Source organism: Solanum pennellii, chromosome 3, assembly GCF_001406875.1.
Source record: "Solanum pennellii chromosome 3, SPENNV200".
In the NCBI taxonomy this organism is placed as follows: domain Eukaryota; kingdom Viridiplantae; phylum Streptophyta; class Magnoliopsida; order Solanales; family Solanaceae; genus Solanum; species Solanum pennellii.
In genome coordinates this window covers 75,003,391-75,029,100 of record NC_028639.1, presented here as the reverse complement: position 1 = coordinate 75,029,100, position 25,710 = coordinate 75,003,391, and the positions used below count along the sequence as shown (strand labels likewise).

At 34.9% G+C, this 25,710-nt stretch overlaps 4 protein-coding genes across 7 annotated transcripts; 3 read left to right on the top strand and 1 right to left on the bottom strand.

Moving 5' to 3' along the window:
• Window positions 1–918: 918 nt before the first annotated feature.
• LOC107014756 (pectinesterase 3) lies at window positions 919–4,020 on the top strand. Its single transcript, XM_015214813.2, has 2 exons — window positions 919–2,250; window positions 3,133–4,020. The coding sequence occupies exons 1-2, from the start codon at window positions 1,227–1,229 to the stop codon at window positions 3,810–3,812; spliced, it is 1,704 nt and encodes a 567-aa protein (XP_015070299.1). The 5' UTR covers window positions 919–1,226; the 3' UTR covers window positions 3,813–4,020.
• A 1,335-nt stretch (window positions 4,021–5,355) lies between these two features.
• LOC107014570 (alanine aminotransferase 2-like) lies at window positions 5,356–12,041 on the top strand. The gene is made up of 15 exons (XM_015214538.2): window positions 5,356–5,840; window positions 6,405–6,455; window positions 6,618–6,668; window positions 6,832–6,897; window positions 6,963–7,024; window positions 8,205–8,283; window positions 8,366–8,470; window positions 8,572–8,682; window positions 8,918–9,055; window positions 9,234–9,308; window positions 9,492–9,612; window positions 9,784–9,938; window positions 10,517–10,591; window positions 10,881–11,084; window positions 11,639–12,041. Exons 1-15 carry the CDS (start codon window positions 5,604–5,606, stop codon window positions 11,753–11,755), a joined length of 1,647 nt encoding a protein of 548 aa, XP_015070024.1. The 5' UTR covers window positions 5,356–5,603; the 3' UTR covers window positions 11,756–12,041.
• A 28-nt stretch (window positions 12,042–12,069) lies between these two features.
• On the top strand, window positions 12,070–19,382 carry LOC107014569 (alanine aminotransferase 2, mitochondrial-like). Of its 3 annotated transcripts, none has more exons than XM_027915500.1 (15): window positions 12,070–12,957; window positions 13,086–13,136; window positions 13,320–13,370; window positions 13,490–13,555; window positions 13,639–13,700; window positions 14,996–15,074; window positions 15,158–15,262; window positions 15,360–15,470; window positions 16,066–16,203; window positions 16,379–16,453; window positions 16,707–16,827; window positions 16,994–17,148; window positions 18,008–18,082; window positions 18,387–18,590; window positions 19,046–19,382. In XM_027915500.1, the coding sequence occupies exons 1-15, from the start codon at window positions 12,913–12,915 to the stop codon at window positions 19,109–19,111; spliced, it is 1,404 nt and encodes a 467-aa protein (XP_027771301.1). In that variant the 5' UTR covers window positions 12,070–12,912; the 3' UTR covers window positions 19,112–19,382. The 3 variants fall into 3 exon arrangements, with proteins under 3 accessions (XP_027771301.1, XP_027771302.1, XP_015070023.1); XM_015214537.1 differs by having other exon boundaries at window positions 12,670–12,957; window positions 19,023–19,382; XM_027915501.1 differs by lacking the exons at window positions 13,490–13,555; window positions 13,639–13,700 and having other exon boundaries at window positions 19,023–19,382.
• Window positions 19,383–20,694: 1,312 nt separating this feature from the next.
• LOC107012814 lies at window positions 20,695–24,491 on the bottom strand. Of its 2 annotated transcripts, XM_015212743.2 has the most exons (6): window positions 24,015–24,490; window positions 23,617–23,917; window positions 23,368–23,502; window positions 22,490–22,985; window positions 22,327–22,408; window positions 20,695–21,495 (listed from the first exon to the last, which is right to left on the bottom strand). In XM_015212743.2, exons 1-6 carry the CDS (start codon window positions 24,057–24,059, stop codon window positions 21,268–21,270), a joined length of 1,287 nt encoding a protein of 428 aa, XP_015068229.1. In that variant the 5' UTR covers window positions 24,060–24,490; the 3' UTR covers window positions 20,695–21,267. The 2 variants fall into 2 exon arrangements, with proteins under 2 accessions (XP_015068229.1, XP_015068228.1); XM_015212742.2 differs by having other exon boundaries at window positions 23,368–23,917; window positions 24,015–24,491.
• Between the last annotated feature and the right edge of the window lie 1,219 nt (window positions 24,492–25,710).

Here is a 25,710-nt window from a genome sequence, read left to right as displayed (position 1 = left end):
TATTAATACTAATGAATATGCTATGGTTTTATATATATGACTTATATTATTCACCCAAAGGGTATATGGAGTTATTTTATTTTAATTGATAAAATGAAATTAAGAAGAAAAGTATTATTTACTACATTTTATTCGTTCAAGTAATTATTTTAAAAAAAAAAACAAGAATATGATTCTTTAATAATATTTTAATTAAGAAGAAAGATGTGTTTAAAAAGAAAAGAAACAATATATTTATTTAGAAAAATGACATTTGGCCCATTTAGTAACTATAAGAGCATTTTTGCACCAAAGTATTGACATCAATAACATTTTTGAATTAAACTATAAACAACGAATACTTTTATTCTTTTTCACATAGTTTAAGAATTTTTTTGACCTTTTTCTCTTCTAGATTTATGAATATTAACCGGCAAAGGGATCAAAAAGTCCATATTTCTTTACATTTAGTTAGATATCATGACGACCTAAATTGATTCAATTTTTGTATATCTTTGCTTTCAACAGGTCCAGCTAGTTTAAATACTATTCTGTGTATGGTTTCTGCTGGCTCTCCATCACGCTATTGATGAGAGGCGAATGAACTATGATATTTTACTTAGACAAAGTCTATTCATATCTGCCCCAAAATATAGAGAAAAAGACAGGCCAGCTAATAACATTATTTCTTCTTTGCAAATTAAATGTATACCTGTCACACGATTGAGTGGTCAAATTACACACAAAAAAATAAAAATAAAAAGTAACTAAGCATTTCATAATATTTATTGATCCGATTATACCCTCAGATAAAATTGACTTATAATAATAATAATTAAATTTAAGATTATGAATTTGGTATTTAATGAAACATATCTATGGAAATCTTTTAGACGAAAAAAAGTTAAATAGTTACAACTTAAACTCTATACTTATTAATTATTGTTGCTTATTGTGCTCACGATGGAACTCATAAGATAGACAATCATGTTATTTTAATAATATAAAATGATAAGTTGTGTGTTGCCACTAAATTATTCAGGAATCAAGAATGAGATCTTTAACGACATGGAAGCATCTCGGAAAAAGTGAAGGCCCCATTTTGTCACCTAAACATTGTATAAAAATGGCATCCTTCCATTAGAATTCAGAATCAGACACAAAATACAAAAACTTTCCATATTCCAAAAAACTCAACAAGTTACTAAAAAAATAATAGTAAAAAATTTAATTCATTTTCTACATCAATGGATACGATGAAATCTTTCAAAGGCTATGGCAAAGTGGACGAGTTGGAAGAAGAAGCTTTCAGGAAGAAAACCCGCAAGCGTCTAATCATCTTAATCGTCTCTGCCGTTCTTCTCCTTATTGCAGTTGTAGGCATAGTTGTTGGAACTGTTGTTCACAAAAACAACGATTCGAAACAACCCTCTTCTACTGCTCAATCTCTGCAAGTTCTCTGTAGCTTAACTGAGTACAAAGATTCGTGCTTATCAAGCTTATCATCCTCAAATGTCACTGATCCAGAAACGTTGTTCGTACTTTCTTTGAAAATCGCCATGGATGCGGTCAAAAAATTGTCTTCTGGACCACAGAATTGGGCGAAATTGAGTAAAGAACCCAAAGTACAAAAGGCATTGGAAGTCTGCGAGACTGTATTCGACGATGCAATTGATAAACTTGACGACTCTGTTTCATCAGTGCAAGTGAACGGAGGCGCAAAACTGCTTTCAGGACCTAAAATCGACGATCTCAGAACTTGGTTGAGCTCTACGCTTACAGATCAGGAGACTTGCTTGGATGCACTCGAAGAAATCAATGCCACATTCGTGAACGACGCTAAGCTGTTAATGAAAAATTCGACTGAATTTACCAGCAACAGTTTAGCTATTGTGGCTAACATTTTTGGGATTCTAGGTAAATTCAATATTCCGATTCACCGGAAATTGTTGAACATTGGAGAATTCCCGGAATGGGTGGCAGCAGGTGACCGGAGACTAATGCAGGAGGTTAATCCTACCCCGGACGTGACAGTGGCGAGTGATGGTTCAGGAAATGTTACGACTATTGGAGAAGCAGTGAAAATGGTGCCGAAAAAGAGCAAAACGAGATTCGTGATATATGTGAAGGAAGGTGAATATGTGGAGACAGTGAGAATGGATAAGTCGCTTTGGAATGTCATGATGTACGGCGATGGCAAAACTAAGACTATTATTTCCGGCAGCTTGAACTTCATCGATGGAACTCCCACTTTTGAGACGGCCACATTTGGTAAGTTTTCATTTACTCATTATTTACACAAAATACAAACGTACCGTTCATTTTGTTAGTTATAAAAATTCAACATTACTGGGGTGATTATTGGATTTACATGGCTAAGTACTAAATTAGCCAACTGAATTACTATGTTTTATTTAGATCTTTCTTCTAGTTCTAAAAACTACTAGTTGCTGATTGAAATTGTACTACAAGGTTACAAGAAAGGGTCAACCTTTTTTGTTAAGAAAAATTCTAGTCTAAGATATTAGTTATAGATTATTTAAAAACCTTATTTTTTCAGAGGTAGGTTGGTCTAAGAAATTGACTTTGATATTTTCTTGAAATTTTGCCTTTCTTTTCTGGTCTGTTTTTGCACATTTAAATGTTTATAACTACTTGTTGAGCCCCGATGAGTTAACATATATTTTTAATGATACACGCTTTTGAGTTGATGTTTGAATTGAGTTAGATATGAAATTTATTTATATCACATCTAGGCCCATCCGAATGAATTATTTAACTCGATATTTTATACAGTTCATGCCCAAAATATCTGAAATAAGCATCCCAATGCTTAGTGAACTCGTGGTTTCATGATATGGTGTGTTTGCAAGTGGGCTTTGATGGCCTTATCTAACTGATTCAGTGTCATCAGAATGCACATGGTTTTTGTTTGTCACCATGTGATTTGATGTCTCAGTTTGCCACCCATGTGAACTCAGTTGACGACTGGTGTAGTGGTTGGCTGAATGGCTATCATTAATTGTTCACTTATCAATGTGCCCCTCTATCTTTTGGATTTAGCCTAATATTCCTTTTGCTGAAAATCTAATGTTACAATTTAACCTGGTTTATTATTACAACTGGTTAAATTTGATTTGATTCATGTATCAGCTGTTGCTGGTAGAGGCTTCATTGCCAGAGACATAACATTCAAGAACACAGCTGGAGCCGCAAAGCACCAGGCAGTGGCCATGCGTTCGGGGTCCGATCAATCTGTATTTTATCGATGTTCGTTTGATGCCTTCCAGGACACCCTCTATGCTCACTCCAACCGTCAATTTTACCGAGAATGTGACATTACAGGTACAATCGATTTCATGTTTGGTAACGCTGCGGTTGTTTTCCAAAGTTGTAAAATCCAGCCGAGACAACCATTAGCCAATCAGTTTGTGACCATTACGGCCCAAGGCAAAAAAGATCCAAATCAGAACTCAGGCATGTCTATTCAAAAGTGTGATCTTTCACCATTGGATGATCTGAAAGCTCCAACATACTTGGGCAGGCCCTGGAAGGACTACTCTACAACAGTAATCATGCAGTCCACTATTGGTGCATTCTTGCATCCTCTTGGCTGGATTGAATGGGTCAAGGGTGTGGAGCCAGCCAACACCATTTTCTATGCTGAGTATGCCAACACCGGCCCAGGTGCATCTGTGACCCAAAGGGTCAAATGGGCCGGTTATAAGTCCAGCATTACCCCAGACCAGGCGGCCCAATACACCGTACCGTCTCTCATACAAGGCGATACTTGGTTACCAGAGACAGCTGTTGCCTTTGATTCTACCTTGTAAACATAAATTAACACGGCTATAATTCATTTTCTTTTTTCTTGGAAGAATCCACTTATTTGGCAATCTACTACTGTGTGTATTCTTTTTTCCGGCAGTGACATTCTTTTAACCTCATGTAAGAATATGTTTTTATAAAAGCTTTCTGAACAAAACTGACAAATATTGCTTGTAATTTAATTTATAAATTATAAAAGACTTGTGAATAAAATGAGAAACGTTGAGCCAAGTCAACAATGGAACGCTCTCTATACTCTTTCTTGGCTATACAAATAAAGTTTGGTATTGATAGCTATTAAAACAAAAAAAAAACAGCTAACATAATATTCTATCAATTTCTCGATAGATATGCTCTTAATCTAATTCCAATGATTCTAGGAAACCTATGAATTTTCTCACTTAGCTTGATTTATAGTTTTCATGTGACCCCTTGTAAAAAACTTGAACCAATCGAAAGAAGGATAGTCATTTCGAAAAGTATTTTATACTCATTCTTTATCAACAATTGACCATAAATTAGTACGTAATTGATTAGGAGGAAGACGACTTGATCACTATTCACGCCAATCTAGAATTAAAAAAAATGGTTTAGTAGATGTAAAAGAAAAAACTTGCAAGAATTTATTGAAAAACTATTTTTTTTGTTAGGACAGGAAAAATACATGTATTATTTAGGGGAATGGTTTTGGTAGAAAACAAGATGCGGAAAATAAAATTGAGATCGTTCAATCAGGTGAATAGTAAATATTCAATGCCCCACTAGAGATTGACTATAAATGATTGCAAAAAAAAGTATGTTTAAACTTATCGAGGATATACCTATAGATAGAAAGTTGTGAATGATACATATTCAGAATAGTCATTTAGCAGGTAACAGTGTGCTGTCTTGCTATTCATCTGTACGAGTAGATGTAGTCAGGGGTACAGGGGTGGAGCTACATGGTATTAAGGGGGTTCATTCGGCGAAAAGTTATATTATCTATACAATGATTAAAGTAAGTTTGTATGTATATATAGTAGATGTCGAATCTCCTCTATCTATTTCTACAGATTATGAAGCTCGTAACTGAAAATTCTGGCTCCGCCTCTAAATATAGTATTGCTTTTATAGTTTTTTTTCAACTATTAGGTACTTGTATTATTTCATTGTACTTCTATTATTTTCTCAAATATAAAGAACTATATATCTTTTTTTAAAATAAAATAAACTTTTGCTTACACTCTTGCTCTTCTGTGATTATATTTTTAACTACACAAATATTAAATCTAAGAACACAGATCTTATTATTTTCTAATTAATTTTTTTCCGATCTTTAATTACTTATTTATTTTTAAATTAATAAAATAATAATTGACATAATGAGTTTACCATTTATCTCTATTAATTATGAGATAGATAAATTAAAATCTTAAATTTTTTAAAAAAAATTACATTTTTTTTGAAATAATAATTAATTGTTAATTTATTAAAATAAATAAGTAATTAAGAATTTAAAAAAAAAAGACCAATAATTAGACAACAGGAGTACAAAACTTTAAAGAATTTGAAAGTCAATACAAATATCAGGGGCGGCGATTGGGTGGTCGCCATCGTCAGAACACCCATAGACTACTACTCTATTTTAAATAAAATATCTTCGCCAATCAGAGTCAAGAGGGGGTACTAATTCTCTGCTAAAAACGTGGGCGTTAAGTCAAAAGTGCGCTCGATTTATGCGAAAAGTGGTAAAAAAGTTGGTGAATCGTAAACGTTAACCGCTCTTCACTCTCCGCCCACTGTTCGCCAAATCCATAATGCGGAGATTCGTAGCTGATAAAGCCAAAACTCTCATCAATAGGAGCAGGACCACCTGTTCGTCTTCTTTTCCTCCTCCTATTATTACTTCTACTTCCGTGTTGCAGCGGCTCACCTCTTCTTCTTCTTCTTCATCTCAATCACCTGCTGTTCTTCGTTTTTTATCCACTTCTTCTGATTCAATGTCTTCCGATTATTCATCCACTCCGGTCACTCTTAACAACGTTAACCCAAAGGTATCCCTATTTTGATTTTGAATTTTTGTTTTTCTGCTATTGCCCTTATTGACTTGAGCTTTTTTTAAAGGATTTTTCAAGTGTTGCGTGATTGGTTTCTTTACATATTTATTTAATTGGTCCTTGTCTGTTATGCATGCTCCGGTAAGAAAGTCTTTTAGAGAGGGGAAGTTCTCTATCCGCGCATGAGCAGGAATATAAAAAATAATGGAAAATGGAAAAGCGAAACATGTACCTGATGTATATGTTTATATGTTTCTTTATACGTTAATCTCTTCCCAGAAGTGTAGGATTTTTCATCTATTTATTCTTTACTTACTTTAATTAGCCTGATACCAAGTAATGTCTACAAATTATTATACCAACGAGTAGTGTATGTGACGTCTATATAGTTTGTTTGTTTTAATTGGGGTGTTTATGATTCGTGATGTTTGTTGTGCTAAGCATCGCATCTGATTTGACCCTAGATCATTGGCTGAATGCTATAATTTTGCCCTGTTCTGGTGTACTTATGGCCTATACAGTCAAATGACTTGATGTTTTACAACTCATTTTTCCTATCAGGTTTTGAAATGTGAATATGCTGTCCGCGGAGAAATAGTCAACCTTGCTCAGGTAGTTTGGAAGTCGATGTTACTCTTTAGCTATAACTAGAGTTATCAATCTGAATTTCAAAATCTTGTTAGTTGCACTTGCACCATTTATTTTCTGGGAATGCTTAACCTTGGAATAAAAACAATATATTCATGGTGTACTGTGCGATGCATTGTCATGCAGAAATTACAACAAGACCTCAAGGAGAATCCAGGCTCTCATCCCTTTGATGAGGTATTAACTCTTTTGGACTTTGTTTTTTTGTTTCCATTTAAGCTATAGTATTGCATATCTTAATGAATTTTGCTTCTTTCACTTTTACAAAGCTTAATATAGGTGACCTGGAGCTTTATTGTTGTCTAGGTCTTTTCTGTACTCATTCCTCTAATTCATGCAGATCTTATACTGCAATATTGGAAATCCTCAATCCCTGGCTCAGCAGCCTATTACTTTCTTTAGGGAGGTGAGGATACCTTTTTTTGATTCTCTGTTTCATAGATCAGCATCTAAGGAGGCTTCTTTTGTTAGGTCCTTGCATTATGTGATCATCCACTTATTTTGGACAAAAGTGAAACGCAAGGTTTGTTCAGGTATGAAGTTTTGTCTATCAACCTTGGTGCACCTTGTAGCTCAATGAAACAATTCATATACCTATGTTTGAAGAAATGGAGTTGACATGGCTAATTTCTGTAGAAAAAATATTTCCCCTTGTATTTTTCAAACATGGTACAGTTAAGTCTCCTGCTACAGATGGAACCTTTAGTCCGTGCTATTTTGTAATAAATAATTTGCAGTAGGTGTAAGAATCAAATTTTAATGATTGTATTCTTTTTAGTAAGAATCAAATTTTAATGATTGTATTCCTTTTAATTCTTTTAAGTCAAATGTCAAGGTTATAAAATCAAGTGATACTTATTATAATTTGTGCAAGTGAGCAATAGTTTACTATATATGCTGGTGAAGTGAGCCATTCATGTAAGATGAAATGTTTGTCACTATTCCTTGGAGGAACCACAAGGGTAACATAATCTTTACAAAAAGAGACATATTGCAAAAGCTTTTCTTGCCCCTAAAGTTCTAAGCAATTATTTAGTTTGTAAAGAAGGCGTTGGTTCCACTGTTGGAGTTTGCTATTAAATGCTGCTTTCATTCTGCAAACAAATTGGAAGTTCCTCGTTCATTATCAATAGAAATATAGAATTCCCTGGGCACATGTCCAAAATGCAAATTCCCGGGAGAAGCATGCAACTTGCGGTAATGGGCATACTGTGGGTGCTTGTTTATGATCCCAAATCCCTGCTGTCCGATAACGTGTTCTTGAGTTTTCTGTTTCATGTCCACTTGATATATCAAGTAATGTTCATGAGGACTGACAAAAGTAAAATGTATAGGATGTGGAAGGTTATGATGATTGAGAAGCTTTGAGTTGCATATTTTTGAGATAATTGATGATTCTGTTCTAGTTGCACCTAATTTGTATGGGTGTTTTTTTTGCTTTATAGCTTCAAAAAGTATACATATTCTTCAAAATGTTTGATGATTCTGGCTATAATCAAACTCCTACCTTTTTGTTATTCTTTGAAGTCTTCACTTTTGTTTTCAATTTTTTGTGTGTTTTAGATGATAGGTTTCTTTTTACATTTTTTCCCCTAAATACTATGGTATTGATTATGGCTTGCACCCAAATAGAAGCAAAAAACCTGTGAACTCTGCTTTACATCACATACAACCAGTTATTTTGATGTCTTCCATTTTCTCTTTTCTTTGTAGTGCGGATTCAATAGAACGAGCTTTCCAGATCCTCGACCAAATTCCTGGTAGAGCAACAGGTGCATACAGCCACAGTCAGGTGACTATATCTTCTATCGTATTGTCCCAGATTTGCAGCCATTATAATCATATAACTTATTGTTATCCTTTGCAAAATCTAGGGTATCAAAGGATTACGTGATACAATTGCTTCTGGTATCGAAGCTCGTGATGGCTTCCCTGCTGATCCAAATGATATTTTCTTGACTGATGGTGCAAGCCCTGCGGTAAATTTGTTTGATCTCATGAAGTTATGTGTACAGCTTTGAAGAAGTAACTAAAAGAACAGCAAGATGTTTATAATGTTGGGTTTTCATCTTCTATTCAGGTTCACATGATGATGCAGTTGCTCATCGGGTCAGAGAATGATGGAATTCTCTGTCCCATCCCCCAATATCCTCTTTATTCTGCTTCTATTGCTCTCCATGGTGGCACTCTCGTAAGTGCATTTGCTTCAACTTATAATTTGATAAGTGTTAGTTGTGTAGTTGTCTTTGAATGCAACTACCAGATCTTTATAGAAAAGATATATATTAATAAACTTGGTTGACCTGCTTACCTGTGGAAGATATTATTGGAACCTATTATCAAATGAAAAATGACCTGATTGACTTGCTCTTAAGTTGAAGGTAACCAAACAGGAGCCTCAATATATGCTTTTACTGGTATTTTAGGTTCCTTATTATCTTGATGAGGAAACAGGATGGGGACTTGAGGTCTCAGAGCTTGAGAATCAGCTGAAAACTGCAAAATCTAAGGGTATTAACGTTAGGGCTTTGGCTGTGATCAATCCAGGCAACCCAACTGGGCAGGTAATGGTTTTTTAAGATTTTGCAATCTCATTGTACCTTTTTTTTTTTTAAAAAAATAAATAAATAGAGGATGTGATTTACGTTATTTAATGAGAACCAACTGTGGTGGAAAATTCTCGTCTTCCCTTTCCCAATAGTATCTCAGAATGACATGAATAGTTTTCTATTTATACCTTAGGTTCTTGCTGAGGCTAACCAACGAGAAATTGTGGAATTCTGCAAGAAAGAAGGCCTTGTTCTTCTGGCAGATGAAGTGAGTCTATTCCCCTCTAGATGCTTTTTTGCTTTGTTCTGATAAATTATTTTGCTTCCATGGCAATTTACTAGTGATTCTCCACTTTTTTGGGAGGGTTCACAATGTTTTCCATTCCTGAGATTGTGCAACTTTTAATATTCTAAATTATTAGTCCTCTGATATCTTGTGGAACTCATGCAGGTGTATCAGGAAAATGTTTATGTGCCTGAGAAGCAGTTCCACTCATTTAAGAAAGTTGCGCGCTCTATGGGATTTGGAGAAAAGGACATCTCTTTAGTTTCTTTTCAGTCTGTGTCTAAAGGTAGATATTGCTGCCTCAATCCAGCCCTCTCTTGTTGGTTGTCTTTCTCTTTCATTTCTCTGTATGTCACAAAGTTATGAGGAGAAGGGGAGGGTTCAATTTTTACCAATGCATCAAATATTTTTGATCGTTTAATCCTTATCTGTTGCTAATTTTCTTTACTGGCTTTAGGATTCTATGGAGAGTGTGGAAAGCGAGGAGGTTACATGGAGGTTACTGGATTTAGCCCTGAGATAAGAGAACAGATATACAAAGTGGCATCTGTCAATCTGTGTTCCAACATTTCTGGTCAGATTCTTGCAAGCCTTGTCATGAGCCCTCCAAAGGTTGGTAATTTTATGTTTGTGTAACACATGGGCATTGCATTCTGAAAAAAGAGTGAAATTGATATCGAAACTGACCCCAACTAGCTTTGGAATGAAGTTCAGCTGTTAAGAGGAGTGGAGTGTCCACCTTCATCAATACAATATTTTGGAAGTGGTAGTTATAGAATCTATACCCAGAACGAGTAGCTCAATGACTTTCTCGCTAATTTTGTCGGGTTTGCTACCGTTCAAATAGGAATATTAGTTTAAGGATAATTGCACGAGGGAATTAGATGTAGGGTAGGAGTTTCTTTTTTATCATGTTGGTATGATTATAGCATGATCAAATTTTTTATACATAACTATCTTTTTCAGATCACTGTAAAAAATATAAACCAGAGTAAAGGAGAGATAATATGAATTTTGAGGTATCTGAAGTGACGAAATGTTAAACAAATGAGATAACTGTAGGGAAAAAAGACACCTTCAAGTGGAAGTCGGACAGTTTTTTTCTATAAACTTAGAGGCTTGTTCGGAGGTTCCTTGTATCCGTGTTATAGATGCTTGACTATCAGCACTTGCTCTACTGATTTCTGCAGGTGGGTGATGAATCATACGAGTCTTTTGCTGCTGAGAAAGAAGGGATACTCTCATCCTTGGCAAGACGTGCAAAGGTCAGTAGAATCGGCATATCCAACTGGTGGTGACTAATTAATGAACTAGTTTTCTGGTGTAGTAGTGGATTGTTTTTGATCATGCTGAAAGGTAGGCTGGTTAAAGTAGGAAGCGAAAATGATGTCTGATATTTTCTTAAAATAGAGATGTCCTAATTAATTTCATCTAGAGTTCCGTTTAACTTTGGCATCGAAATTTTGTGCTTACTTTTGGTGAATTTTATCTCTAATTGGTACGTTTTCTGTTTTTCTTCCGTGTCTGACAAAATTTTGACTAATTTGTCAACAGACACTAGAAGATGCATTCAGCAATTTGGAGGGAGTAACATGCAATAAAGCAGAGGGTGCAATGTATCTATTTCCACGTATCAACTTACCTGACAAAGCAATAAAAGCAGCAGAAGAAGCTAAAATTGCACCAGATGCATTTTATGCTCGGCACCTCCTTAATGCTACTGGAATTGTTGTTGTCCCAGGCTCTGGATTTGGCCAGGTGATTGTTATATTTTTCACCACTTGCGTCATGATATTCCTAGTGTGAATATGGTTGGTTACTATCATCACTACAACTCCAACAACGTGTCCAGTGTAGTCCCATAATTGAGGTCTGGGAGAGTAGAGTGTACGCCAAGTCACAAACCTTACCCCCCTACTAGAGAAGTTGTTTCAGATAGACCATCTCTAATTTTTAAAAAATGCATAAGGCTCCACCGGGATTGATTACACATCAACATGCAACTTTAATAAGCATTTTCTAAACAGTTTTAGTATCTTTACCTTCAATGAAAAATGAACTGTGAAAAGAAATTGGGCAAACAGATTTGGAGGATTTTTTTCAATGGGAAAAACAACCACTGTTTCTGCAGTCAAGGTTTGTTTTATTCGAGAAACGTGCCTTTTGTCAAGACACTGATTAGTTTGCATACCTGGTAGATGTTAAAATTTCTCTGTTTTAATTTGAAAACTAAAGGGGTATTTGTTACACTACTGTATATCGAGAACTGCTCGTTTTGACTAAAACTGTTTTTATTTGTTACATCCTTGAAGCGTCCTGGAACGTGGCATTTTAGGTGCACAATATTACCGCAAGAAGAGAAGATACCAGCTATTGTATCTCGTCTTACAGAATTCCATAAGCTGTTCATGGATGAATTCCGCGGCTAAGGAGTCTGGGGGTACATTCTATTGGAGACTTGATCATAGATAATTTTTAATAAGCCATCTTTGTATGTTTTATTTCCATTCTCACCAAAAACAATTATGTTTCAGTAGTGAAAGCTGATATAAGATTGTTTGGCACATACAAGTTGGGGATTGTTTATTCTTCTTATTTGTACTTGACTTGACATTGATCCTCTCTCCTAGATGATCAATGTGAAGATTTTTTTGTATACCAAACAGGTAAAGCTTTTGCAATCTTATTTTTAACGCAGGCAGTGTTTGTCACTTCCAACTGGTATCAAGTCCAGTTTTATATCACCACTGGGCAAGTTATAACCTCGTTTTTATTGACCCTTCATATCTAGTATGTGGATTATGGTTGCATATGCAGCATGACTTTAGTCATAAGAGCACTAGAGCAGTGGGTTTAGAGAAGGCTGAGTTTCCCTTTTCTTTTTTTTGGTTCTGATAGCCGAGAAATTTTGAAGACTAATGGTGTATGTATGGCATGTAGTATTTTGAATATTTTTTTTTCCTTCCTTTGTTTTACACTTAAATGTAGAGTTGTTATTTGTTGAAGGGTTTGAAGTTGCCATGTGCAGCTAATTCATACAACACTTGTAGGTTTATATTTCCAATCCACGATATTTGAAATTAAAAATTTCAATACCCACTCTTACTGTTTTTATTGATGGTTCTTAATAGCAATATCAATTAAAAAGGAAATATGACATCAACTTAACGATTAATGTTTATGGATATCCAATGTTTATACCTAGCTAAACAATAATTTACCTTTGGAATTGATAAATCAAAGTGAACATGGCAATAGCGATTAATTATTAAAAAATATATATTAACCTTGAAAATAAGTGAAAATGCCAATCTCACATATAAATTTTTGAGAGTGAAAATACCATCTCACCAATCTCGGTTGTTCCATATGGTTGAGGAGTGGTACATAGCTGTTGGTGTTGTACTGTTTAATTGTAGACGTTTCAATTTTTGAGAGTAGAGGGAAACAAAGAGGTGTCAAAGCTAGAAATACTCTCATCAGCAATACCACCTGTTCGTCTCCAATTACTTGCGTGTTGCAGCACCGCACCGCACCGCAACTCTTCCCTTTTATTCTCCACTCTTCACCATGATCTCCTCCTTCTATGGCTTCCGATTATTCATCCACCCTTGACGACCTTAATCCAAAGGTATTTTCTTCTTTTGACTTCCACTACAAGGTCCAATCACCTCATCTAACATTAGAAAAAATCAAATACTGTTTTTTGAATGAATAGACAAACGGGAGCTAAGCTCAGGTAGTTGTTATTTGTTTCAGGTTTTGAAATGCGCATATGCTATCCGCGGAGAAATTGTTACCCATGCTCAGGTAGCTCCCAAGCTCAATTTTACACTAGCAGCCCATGTCACTCTAATTTCAGTTTATTTTGGCTAAAAGTTGGTTTTCAGTTTTTCTGGGGAAAAAATTTCCACAAACAAATGCTACCTTCTTTATTTTACAAATCCTAAAGAAAACATCTATGATGTATTGATGGTGTTCTTTGTGATGCAGATATTACAGCAAGACCTCACGGAGAATCCAGGCTCTCATCCGTTTAATGAGGTACCAGTCGTTTCCATTATATTCTTAATACATATCTTAAGGAATTATTCTAACAAAGTTCAATTGGAGCTTTGTTAGTACGTCTAGTCATTTTAAGTAATATTCTCTGGTTTATGCAGATATTATACTGCAATATTGGGAATCCTCATTCCCTGGGTCAGAAGCCTATCACTTTCTTTAGGGAGGTGGGAATAATTTGTTTGATTCTAGATTATGTGTTCTTTTTTTAATCTCAATAAAATGATTTTTAAGGAACTTTCTTTATTAGGTCCTTGCATTATGTGATCATCCACTTCTTTTAGACAGAAGTGAAACAAAAGCTCTGTTCAGGTACGAAGTTTGTTTATCAATTGGTGCACCTTGTAGTTCAATGAAACAGATCATGTACCTACGTTTTGATAGGTGTCTAATGTCTATCTGGAATTGACATGACTAGTTTCCATAAAACAAATGTTCCCCCATGTATATCTCGAATGGTATGGTTAAATCTCCTGTGACTGGTGATGGAATCTTTTATCCTAATATCGTATATTGAGTAATTTGCAGGGGTAAGATTCAAAGTTAAAATGAATGTGTTCTTTATTTCAAATGTTCAACTTATAAAATCAAGTGATTATTACTGTAATCATTGCAAGTGAGGAAAAGTTAACTACGAGGGTGAAAGTGAGCCGTCAACGTAGGATGATATGTTTATAGCCATTAGTTGAGAAAGGAAAAGGAAAATCTAGTTGGATAGTTTATAATTTTTGTCTTTTTTTATGAAAGATTACATGTCTTGTAAGGTACTAATGCTGCATTCCTTCTTCACACAAATAGGAAGTTCTCCACCGGCCATTATTCATAGAATTCCCAGTGCACATGTTGAACGTGCAAGTCCTCCATGGGCTGATGGGCATCATCCCCAATATGATCACAAATCCCATGCTGTCAGATCAGATGTACTAGAGTAGTCTAGTTTTTCATGTCTAATATACATTATAATGTTCTAGAGTCTTTTAAAAAAATGAAAAATATGACTTTATGCTAGAAAACAAATAGGGTGTTAAAAGGTTGTGATGATAGGGAAGCTCTCTAAGTATATTGATTCTGAACCTTTTTAAGATGATTGACGTCTCTGTTTATTTTGCCACCTAATTCATATGGATTTTCTTTTACAGATTTTGAGCCTCAAAATTTTATCATATTTCTTGGTGGTTTGAAGTAAATGCAAGTGGCTATCACGTTTCTTGTTCTTTGAGATTATTGCAATGTATTTTTGTTATGTTAGATGTGATTCACTATTAAGTCATCAATCCATCCATTCCTCATTTTCATTGACTGGACTTTTCCGTCATTCATTTGAAATCAATGAAATGCAGTGTTGAAACTGCTGTATTCTGCAATTTGCTTCTTTATTGAGTTATCAATCAGTCCCTTGTTGTTATTGACATAAAGCATAATTTCTGCTCACTAAAATTTAGTTATTTTACATTTTGTTTTTGAATTTGGGAAGTTTTAGTTGATGGTTTCTTTCTTTGAGTATTTTATCTAAATATTATTGTATCCTTTGGTGAATAATTCTCATAAAGTTCAGCATATTCTACAGGATTTTTTGGTCTAAGTGGCATTCTCTCTTTGTTTTGTAGTGCGGACTCTATAGAACGAGCTATCCAGATCCTTGATCAAATTCCTTGTAGAGCTACAGGTGCATACAGTCACAGTCAGGTGACTATATCTTGTATTGTATTATCCTAGTTTTGTATACCCTTATAGTCATAAAACTTATTGTTGTGTTTTGCTAAATGTAGGGTATCAAAGGATTACGTGATAAAATTGCATCTGGTATTGAAGCTCGTGACGGTTTCCCTGCCGATCCAAATGATATTTTCTTGACTGATGGTGCAAGCCCAGCAGTAAATTCTATGGATCTCCAAGTTAACAGCTTTGACAGAAGTAATTGAATGAAACATCAAGACTTTAACAGTTTCTGTTCGTTCATCTTGTATTCAGGTTCACATGATGATGCAGTTGCTCATCGGGTCAGAGAATGATGGAATCCTCTGTCCCATCCCCCAGTATCCTCTTTATTCTGCTTCAATTACCCTCCATGGTGGCACTCATGTACGTGTTTTTGCTTCTATCTAAGTTTATTAATGTTATTTGAGTAGTTCGCTTTGAATTAATTTCTTTTATAAAAACTTAGTTTAATCTTCTTTCTTTTGGAAAATATTATTTTTTTTCCCTTGGATTAATTGAGAAATTCCCCAAAAGAGTCTGGCATATATTGTGGCTAATGGGGCCATCCATCTAACCTCCGCTTAAATACCAGTCTCTCGTAAGAGATTGTTGCAAACAATTATTAAAGAAATATCTGACCTGATTAAATTTACTCTATTATTGAACAGATCAAATACAAATGTTTGTGATTGTTGGCTTTTTGGTCTAATCTTCAAGATGTAAAGGAGGAATACTACATGCTAGATTTTATAGATACTTTACACGAATAGATTTTTGTACCATGGAATCCTCTCTTCTTTTTCCCTTTGGTATGACTTATGAGGGATTCCTAGACATCATATTGCCTTTGCACCTTTTCAGTGCCAGGCTGTTTTGTTAATAATATACTCTGCTTACTTACCTTTTCAAAAAGAAAAAAATAATTTGTTTCAGGTAATTCATGCAGAAGCCTCTAATTTATGATGTTATTTGGTGCTAGATTTCATATTATCTTGATGAAGAAACAGGTTGGGCACTTGAGATCTCAGAGCTTGAGAATCAGCTAAAAACTGCAAGATCCAGGGGTGTTAACGTTAAGGCTTTGGTTGTAATCAATCCAGGCAACCCAACTGGGCGGGTAATGGTTTATACGATTTTTGAAGCTCATAGTCATCTCCTTTTATTTTGTATGGACAACGTGATTTACTTCATTAAATGAGAGGATACAGTGATGGTAAATGTGGTCCTCCCTTCCCTGCAAATTTTCAAGAATCTTTACATGTGGCATGATTAGTTCTCTATGTATGCATTAGGTTCTTGCTGAGGCCAACCAACGGGAAATTGTGGAATTCTGCAGGAAAGAAGGCCTTGTTCTTCTAGCTGATGAAGTGAGTTAATTCCTGTTTAAATGCTTCTTTGCTTGATTCCGACAAATTCTCTTGCTTCTTTGGAAATTTAAATAACAGTGATTCTGCAGGTTAACATTCCTTTTCATTTCTGAATGTTCTTTGATTAATTTTCAACATTGTAAGAAGAATAGCAGCTTGGTGCACTAAGCTCCCGCTATGCTTGGGGAGGGCTGGACCACAATGGTCTATTGTAACATTGTAAGCACTCTCATATTTTGTGGAACCTGTGCAGGTGTATCAGGAAAATGTCTATGCACCTGACAAGCAGTTCTACTCATTTAAGAAAATATCCCGCTCTATGGGATTTGGAGAAAAGGACATCTCTTTAGTTTCTTTTCACTCTGCCTCAAAAGGTAGATACGAATGCATTCATCTCTCCCTCTCTGGTTGGTTGTCTTTCTCTTCTGTTTGTCTGGATGTTAGGAAGTTGTGGGGAAGAAGGGGGCAAGGCACGGTATTTCATTTTCAAAGACCTCTGAATTGATTATTGCTGTTGCTAACTTTTCTTACTGGTTTTAGGATACTATGGCGAGTGTGGAAAACGAGGAGGTTACATGGAGTTCACTGGATTTAGTCCTGAGATAAGGGAACAAATATACAAACTGGCATCTGTCAATCTTTGTTCCAACATTTCTGGTCAGATTCTTGCAAGCCTCATCATGAGCCCTCCAAAGGTTGGTAGTGCCATGTTCCAAAAGGAGTAAAATGGATATTGAAGATTCATATAGTTGACCCCAACAAGTTTGGGTTTGAGGCGGCGTTGTTAAGGAGGAGTGGTATCTCCACCATCAATTCAATATTTGGGAATTAGCAGTTATTGCATTCCCAGAATGTTGCCTCAATGATTTTCTGGCTTATTTTGTCAAGTAGAATCTGAGTCATTCATATAGTAATAATTTTGGTACGAGGTTAATAACATGGCATGAGATGGATTGGTCATGTCCTATATCGACCTCCAGATGCATCAGTCCAGACTCCGGAGTTGTGAAACCATGATAATTGAATGCGTTAAAAGAGGATGAGATAGACCTAAAATCAACAGGTAACTGGTTTTTCCCTAGGCTTTCGAGGAGGAAGAAGAGTAAGAAAAGGGAAAGGATTATATGAGAGAAGGGCAAATTCTCATACTCAGAGAGAATGTTTCCCCCTTATCCTGGACAAGAATCCTCCCATAGCCCAAGTCCTCCGAGGGGAACTTTTGACCCCTTATCCTGGATAATAATCCTACATTGCCTAAAGTTCCCAAATGAGTATTGTGGATTCATCCTAAACCTGGTGATCTCATGGTCTAAACGTCGAATTAGGTTGATAAAGTAATTGCTTCAATTAGTTAAGATTGCTGGAACATTTTATCAAATTTTCTAGGTATCACACTTTTTTATGTGGTAAGATAAAATTCGATGTCACTACGACGACATGAATTCAGCTCTCTAATTGTGAACTGTAAACTTTGAAGCTTTGGTGTGAGGCCCCTTGTGTCCGTGTTACAGATGCCTGACTCCTATCAGCACTGCTCTGTTGATTTGTGTTCAGGTGGGCGATGAGTCATACGAATCATTTTCTGCTGAGAAAGATGCAATACTCTCATCATTGGCGAGGCGTGCAAAGGTCAGTAGAATTAACATATAAGACTGGGATTGACAAAATAAACTTCTGGTTTATTTTGCTGAAGTGGTTAAGTTGTTTTACAATCATGAGTCTTGGATTTGATAGTAGAAGTGCTCAAAATAGTAAGCAAAGATGTCTAAAATTTTCTCCAGAAAAGTTGTCCCAGACTATTTTTTTGCTTAATTTTCATTTCTGCTTTCCGATAATGGTGTGTGAATTTTTTTTCATTGGAGTTCCATGTAAGCTTCCTTTTGGTGAATTTCCAATTGATGCAGTTTCTAAAAATCGACTACTTCGTCAACAGATACTAGAAGACGCATTCAATAGTTTGGAGGGAGTCACATGCTATAAAGCAGAAGGTGCATTGTATTCATTTCCACGTATTAACTTACCTGACAAAGCAATAAAAGCAGCAGAAGAAGCTAAAACTGCACCAGATGCCTTTTATGCTTGGCGTCTCCTTAATGCCACTGGAATTGTCGTTGTCTCAGGCTCTGGATTTGGCCAGGTGATTGTTATGTTTTTGCCCACTTGCTTCCTCATTCCACTTATTTATTGTTACTGATAGTCAAGGCATACTCTGCCAACTGTCATCGCTCATTTTAGAAAACGTAGATGTTTTTCACCGGGACTATTGAACATTAACAGAGAGAACTTAATTAGCATATCCCCAACACTTTGAATCTCTCTACCTCAGAGGAATTTAACTAATTGGAAAAAGATATTTGCGGTGGGCAAATAAAAAAAATTCAAGAATGCAGTACAACATAGTACCTTCTAACTAATGAGAGGGTGGTGATTTTTGGTGCAAAAGCAGCACATCTTACAAGTAGAGAAGAAGAAAAGTGTTGATTACATGTTTGAGAATTAGGGGACTCTTATGTTTCTTTAGAATTGTTGGATTAGACTAAATTTGTATTTACTTGTTGCTTCTATGAAGCGTGCTGGAACTTGGCATTTTAGGTGCACAATATTACCGCAAGAAGAGAAGATACCAGCTATTGTATCTCGTTTTACACAATTCCATAAGCAGTTCATGGATGAATTTCGCGGCTGAAGTATCTGGGCGTTCTATTATAAAGAATTTTGAATAAGAACATCTGGTAAGCTTTGTTTTATTTTTCATCTTCACTAAAACAAATCATACGAAAACTGGTAGGATTGTTTACCTTTTAATCTTATTTGTATTTGACCTGATATCTATTTTTCTCCTTCTAGATGATCAAAGTGATGTAAATTTGTAACTATTCTCTGGTCTGCTTAAATAAGAAATTTCTCCTTGGCTCTTTGCATATGTAAATTCTAGACGTTAATATATATATGAATTCCTTGGAGAATTAAATTATTCAAAATAAACTTATCAACACCTTTGAATTGACATCCATTTTTAGTTTAAATATAAGAAGAACCTAACTTGCTTTAATAGATGTTTTCAAAACGAGATTGTCACTTAAATTGGTAATTAATAGGAGTAATACGTCAACTTTAAATAAAACTCGATAATTATTTTCAGTTTAGATAATATTATTATGAAACGTCAGTAAAGATCAGACAGAGGCGTGCTAACTTTGAAAAAGAACTTTAAAAGATATTGTAAGTACAATTTATGTGTGTGCGAGAAGAGAATTAAAGGTAAATTACGTTTTATGTGTAGCGTAAAGGTAGTGTCTTTTATGTTTGTCTTATTATTAGGCTAAGATTCACATAGCAATGGCTAGTCTTTGATTTTGAAGGGAAAAAAAAGGATTATACTCGAATTATTTTTCTACCCTAGAGGTTAGTGTCCGCTACTACAGCTTTAAAGAAAGGCGATTCAAAAATGAAATTAAATCAAACTAGTATTAAATACTCCTAATTTGTTTGTTTGATTTGATTTGACTGATATGGAGGGTAAGAAAGTAAAAAAAAAATAGTAAATTTTATATTTTAGATTAAAATATATCTTTAAACAAAAAAATTAAAACTAAATTTATAAGAAAAGAAAGACACTCTTTTTATAATTGATTAAAAGAATCGAGAGGAGAGAGTAAGATTGACTTGCAGGTAAGAAAAATTGGGGTTTTACCTAGTGAATAAAGAAAATCTGTAATGATACTGTCGTGTATCCGGCAGAAATCTATCAAACATTATCACGTATATTTCCTTTCAGTTTTCTTGTTTTGGGGCCTCTCTCTCTTTCCTCAATGTAGAGCTTGTCAGATAGACCTCATATGGATGTGTTTTGTCTTCATGTCTAAATTGGAAACCATGCAGACCAAGAATCCCAAAAAGCCCTTGTCACAGTTAAGGCCTTTTCCTATCAACACATTAAAATATTTTAAAATCTTTATGTAAACATTTTTTTTAAAAAAAAAATTAGTGGTGTGGTGCAATTCTCTTTAGGAAGTTTTAATAAGAGAAATTAACAATCTAAAACCCAAGTAGCTCTTCTTTTCAACTACTGCTTAAATTGATAATTGAAGGCAAGGTACAATTATTGCACCAATTTTAGCAGCTTATCATGAGAAGCTATGCCCAGGTAGCAGTTGAACATGGTCCCAGGACATTTAAGATCAAATCAAACTTATGATTACAATAAAAGTTGAAAATCTAAATTAACAACAAGCACAACTGACAAACAATCAGCATCTTTGTATTTCATTTTCCAGCTAAGACAGACTCTACTAGTTTGAACAGTCTGATTACTGGAGGCCTTAATTCTATTACCTCGGAAAACTGTGGTCCTATTCAAGACAAACCCTCAACTTTTATCAATAGATACACTGATAATACATATTAAAATGTGGAGAACACTTATAACACAAGACGGATTCAAATTTGTAAAAGATACTGGTCAAAAACACAGAGTATCACTTCTTTTTGCGAGTTTGTGTTTCTGTTTGCTACATGAAATATCACCAACTACTTATTAAAGCACACCTCAGAGCCTACTAAACCATCTTCTCAATTTGTGAACATTCCATTTTGTAAAAAAAGTTGCTGGGATTCTCACAGTGAGGCCACATTATAGGATATATAGTAACAAATTTTTCATCTTAGTGTCATCGTTTCATACAATCAGTTAGAGTCGCCTACTAGAATGATGTGTTGGCCAGTAAAAGTGTTGCATTAAGATTTTTTTTCGGAGTAGTAACTCAATAGGAATACAGAATGAATCTCACTGAACATTGGTGCTTGATTCCGAATTAAATAAGATGGTTTCGGCATGGCAAACACCCACAGGAAGATTGGGCAGATAAATGAGAGTTTTGCCTTGTAAACATCATCTTCCGTGATTGATCAGCCACTTTTTCTATTTGGTCCTTGTGTTGTAGTTGAGCTGTAGTTCTCCATTCTTCAGCTTTTCTGTGGACTATTGTCATCCTTTTCATTAACTTCTCTTCCAGATTTGATCTCATCTTCTGGATTTTCACCTGAAACAGAAGCAAATGCTATGCCCATAAGAGTATTGTAGTCATAGGAGTCCTCTAACCCTGGAGCCGGTGGTCTAATGGAATTAGTCTCTCTACCTGTTTGAGGTAGGTAAGGACGTATGGTCTAAGTACACTCCTCACTTTGTGGGACCACACTGAGTGTGGAGTTGTTGTATAAACATAACTTATGTTTCTAGTGTCTGATGGCGCAAGTTAAAAAGTTGAATCAGGCCATTTATAATTTTCTTAGGAACAAAAAGGAGGGGAGGACGCACCAATTTCAAAGGAATTTTACTACTGCATGCAGCTGTTGTGCACATGGGTTTGGAACTTCCAGAAAGAATTTGTCATGCATGTAAATATAATAATGCATTAATGTTGACTAATTTGCATCATCGCATGTGAAAGGATAAAAACTACAAGCAGTACATAGGGGGAAGAGGAGGACCACAATGGAAGAGTAGTGAGTGGCTCTATGTAGAGATCAATACTATATACAAGACTCATAAATTGTCAAACATTGCACAGCTACTCTTTGGAGACTTTTTAGTTTATATTCTTTTGACACCTATCATGAAAACAAGCGCAATCAAGGAAAAGGATCGACAGACTTGCATATACTACTTTAGGCAAATCTCACATTAAAAAGGGAGGAAAGTGAAGTTTTACACAAGGCCAGAGCATACGCTTACAAATTTACGAGGCTTGTTAGGCCAAAACAGACGGTAGCGTAATATGGATTTGATGGCCTGTAGATAATTCTTAGGATATGAAAGGTAATGAAAACAGCTCTACTGCCCAAAAGTTAGAAGAAAGGATAAAACAAAATACCTCAAGTTTTTTGGACTGAGCTTCTGCTTTTGCATTTTGGAGGTTTACCCAAGCCTGAATTTTTGCTTCTTCTCTCTGGTACCTACAACTCAAAATAAATGTTAAAACTAATAAGCTCCAAGTACACATGAAAATACAAAAGAACAGTGCAAAAGCCACTGACCTGAGACAGCATTTGTTCTTCTCTTCTTCTTCCCACGAACGTGTTTTGGACTCCGAGACGCTTTTTCTACACTCATTATTTATCTCAAAATGTCTCAAACTCTTCGATACATCCTCCTCTTCTTCTTCTCTCGAACTCCAATTGGTTGTAACAGAATCGAATTGTGTCCCAAACTGCAATTTTGCTAGATGGCACTCCTCAAATTGCATGATATCAACTGTGCTATCAGAACCTGAACTTGGTAAGGCCAATGGTCCAGATCTGTCTGCGGGGGTATTGTGTCGAGCAGGCGATGGGCTCTTGAATGGAGTATGGCATCTAGAAGTAGTAGAGCTGCCAATTGGGGTCATTTCTGTCCCAATATCTCTGTGTTTAATCTCATGAATTGCCTCTTTCATCGATTTTCCTGCTGCATTGCCAAACAAAAATCCTTCTTTTGTAGGTTCTAAGCACCTAAATTTGGGATAAATAGATTCCACTTCATCTGTGAACTTATCTGCAGTTACAATAAAACTGGTGTTCCTTCAACATCCACCATAACATTCATAAAGTTGTTCCCTTGTATCAGTTTTAAATTTTACCAAAATTAGAGCTACAACCTAAAAAGATATAATGCATATTTATGTGGAGCATGCAAGGGCAGATATAGATATATCCTAACAAAATCAAGTTTATACCCGAGACCTTTTGTCCAACTGCACTGGTAACACTTTTAAGTCCCAGCATAGATATGTATGTGAAAATATTTCAACAAATACAGAACCCAAAATCTCACATGTACAATGAGGTCATTGAAGATTGAAATTATCATCAAATTAAAATCTTGAACTGTAATTGATAAGCTAAAGGTAAAAGCAAACTCCTCTTATTTATTTTACCTTTTAGAAAAACATCAGTTGCAGCAGAAACACTGTTGGCAGCTCCAGCAGAAATAGGGTGATGGTGTAAAGGTAAAAGCACCTGAAAATCTGAAGCTACTTTAGATACCTTTTCATCTGTAACTCTGTTTTTTTCTGCAAAGACATTTTCAGTTTCTTTAAGCTTGAACCCATTGCACTGCTTAAACAAATTAGAGGATTCTAATGCTGGCTTTAAGACATTATTATTATGATGAGAAGCAGGGGAACCTTGAATAGAACTTCCATTAACAAGCCACTTCTCTGCATCATCCCACTTAGAAGGGAAATTTTTTCTTGAAAAATTGCCAACACTGAAGCTGAAAATGGGTCGACCCGGTGTTGATGGAGCATCCATATTCCTCCTTGTCACTGAACTTACTCCTTCTTTCCTTAGAAACCCTGCTGCTCCATTGCTTGCTGTTGGCAACGACTTCACAAACTCAGATGTCTCCTTTAGATTAAGTTTGCAAAGCGGGTCAGGGAAACTATCCAAGAATGGGTTCCCATTTTTCCCTTCTAGTGCTGCTTCCTGTCAATAACAAAATCAAGAATCATTAGCTAAAAAAGAAACCCCATTTACATAAATATCATTCAAGAAACATAAAAGAACAATCTTGAACATTTACCCCTTGAGATGGAGGTTCACAGTAGTTAGCACTTGGAAGATCCATATATAAATACAGTAAGATTTTTGGAATTATTTTTACATGTTAAAGAAAAGTTTTGTTTAGGTAGTAGAAAAGATATGCCAATGCAAAAGGAAGCAGGAACAGTTGAATATTAGGTAAGCATTAGAAGAACATGCATTGAAGGACAAAGACCATATACAAATATGATGAGTTTCTGGCCTTGTGTTGAAGAGCTGAAGGGAAAATGAAATGCTGGTTAGGAACTGGACTAGTGAGGACAAGGAAGAAAACAAACAAAAAACTTCTACTTATAAAAAAACTCATGGAGGTGTGTGATGCTTTGGGAGACGAGAAAAGTTCGTCAAACTTGTATACTGGATGGATTATTTTTTAGTAAGATTTACCATAGGTTATATGCACCATCTAAACATTTTTTTTCACAGTGTTCGATAGAGTTACGCAAGTATATAGTAATGTATGATTTAATTACAAGTAATTTATGTATTTTTTTAAATATATGTATGATTAATAATGTATTAGTTATATATAAATTAATTGATCATGTTTTAATTTTATATGTAATCGTTATGTGAATTTTTAGTCACAAATTAAACACAATATATATAAATAATTTACCTACTAATCAACTATCAATCATAATATATTTATACTGTATTTAATTTCTACATAAACAACTCCCTAGCGACCTATTAATATAATAATAATGTAGCAAGTTAGTCCGTATGTCTCAACTGCTGGAACACACTTTTTCTTTTAACATGTTAAAATAATGACCTTTATTTTATCAAAAATAATTTAATATTTAACTTTTTGTTTTACTCTATATATTATTTACAGCAATTTTTTTTTTTAAAAAAATAATCTTGAATACTGAGTGCACTACGTAAACTGCATCAGTTTTACCAAATTACCTTACTCCATTAGTTTTCATCATAATTTTTTTTTGCATATCAATACTAAGAACTTGCATCCAAAATTTTGAAGTTGTCAACTTTTATATATATATATATATATGAATTACATAAGTAATCTTTACACCGTCATACTATTAAAAAAAACATCAGGAACAACTTCAGATTACAAGGATATTTTCTAGTTCCAATATGTAATAACATGAGAAGATGGGAAACTTCTTTTAAGGTTATTGATAATGTTACCTAAACTGTGTTGTATAGGGTGGGCTCATGCACCTAAGACTGAATAATTAAAGGTTAAAAAAATAATAGTAGTAAAGTGCTTTGTTAGCGTAGTGCAAAGCAAAACTTATCAGATGTTAATGTTCACATAATTAATCCACGTCAGAGACTGTTATTACTATTAAGGTACTGTTTTAGTAAACCAAAAAATTGAAAAGAATGTCGGGCCCCTTCCTTGGGCTTTTGTCACTACCTACTACTTTATTCCCTATTTAGCATGAGCTTGCTCTTCTATTTCTAGGTTTCGACTTGTACCAACAAAATAATAATGTGTTTTGTTGAGGGATGAATTGAATTAAATTTAAATGGGTGAAGATGAAATGAATTGAGATAATAAATATGCGGATGTTAAATAGTTTGAATGTTATTTGATGGAATAAGGTTTTATATCCATCAATTTGGATTATACATTAACTTAACTTTTAAATAAATTGAGTTAAAACAAACTTAAGTAAATCGAGTAATAAATGGACAGG

Excerpts from the sequence above, each read along its gene's own strand:
- LOC107014756 (XM_015214813.2), top strand. The coding sequence starts at position 1,227 with ATGGATACGATGAAATCTTTCAAAGGCTATGGCAAAGTGGACGAGTTG. Across the intron at positions 2,251-3,132 it reads TTTTGAGACGGCCACATTTG|CTGTTGCTGGTAGAGGCTTC; the intron begins GTAAGTTTTCAT and ends TTCATGTATCAG.
- LOC107014570 (XM_015214538.2), top strand. The coding sequence starts at position 5,604 with ATGCGGAGATTCGTAGCTGATAAAGCCAAAACTCTCATCAATAGGAGC. Across the intron at positions 6,456-6,617 it reads AAATAGTCAACCTTGCTCAG|AAATTACAACAAGACCTCAA; the intron begins GTAGTTTGGAAG and ends ATTGTCATGCAG. Across the intron at positions 6,669-6,831 it reads GCTCTCATCCCTTTGATGAG|ATCTTATACTGCAATATTGG; the intron begins GTATTAACTCTT and ends TAATTCATGCAG.
- LOC107014569 (XM_015214537.1), top strand. The coding sequence starts at position 12,913 with ATGGCTTCCGATTATTCATCCACCCTTGACGACCTTAATCCAAAG. Across the intron at positions 12,958-13,085 it reads TTGACGACCTTAATCCAAAG|GTTTTGAAATGCGCATATGC; the intron begins GTATTTTCTTCT and ends TATTTGTTTCAG. Across the intron at positions 17,149-18,007 it reads TCATCATGAGCCCTCCAAAG|GTGGGCGATGAGTCATACGA; the intron begins GTTGGTAGTGCC and ends ATTTGTGTTCAG.
- LOC107012814 (XM_015212742.2), bottom strand. The coding sequence starts at position 24,059 with ATGGATCTTCCAAGTGCTAACTACTGTGAACCTCCATCTCAAGGG. Across the intron at positions 23,918-24,014 it reads GTGAACCTCCATCTCAAGGG|GAAGCAGCACTAGAAGGGAA; the intron begins GTAAATGTTCAA and ends TGTTATTGACAG. Across the intron at positions 22,409-22,489 it reads AAGAACAAATGCTGTCTCAG|GTACCAGAGAGAAGAAGCAA; the intron begins GTCAGTGGCTTT and ends TTTGAGTTGTAG.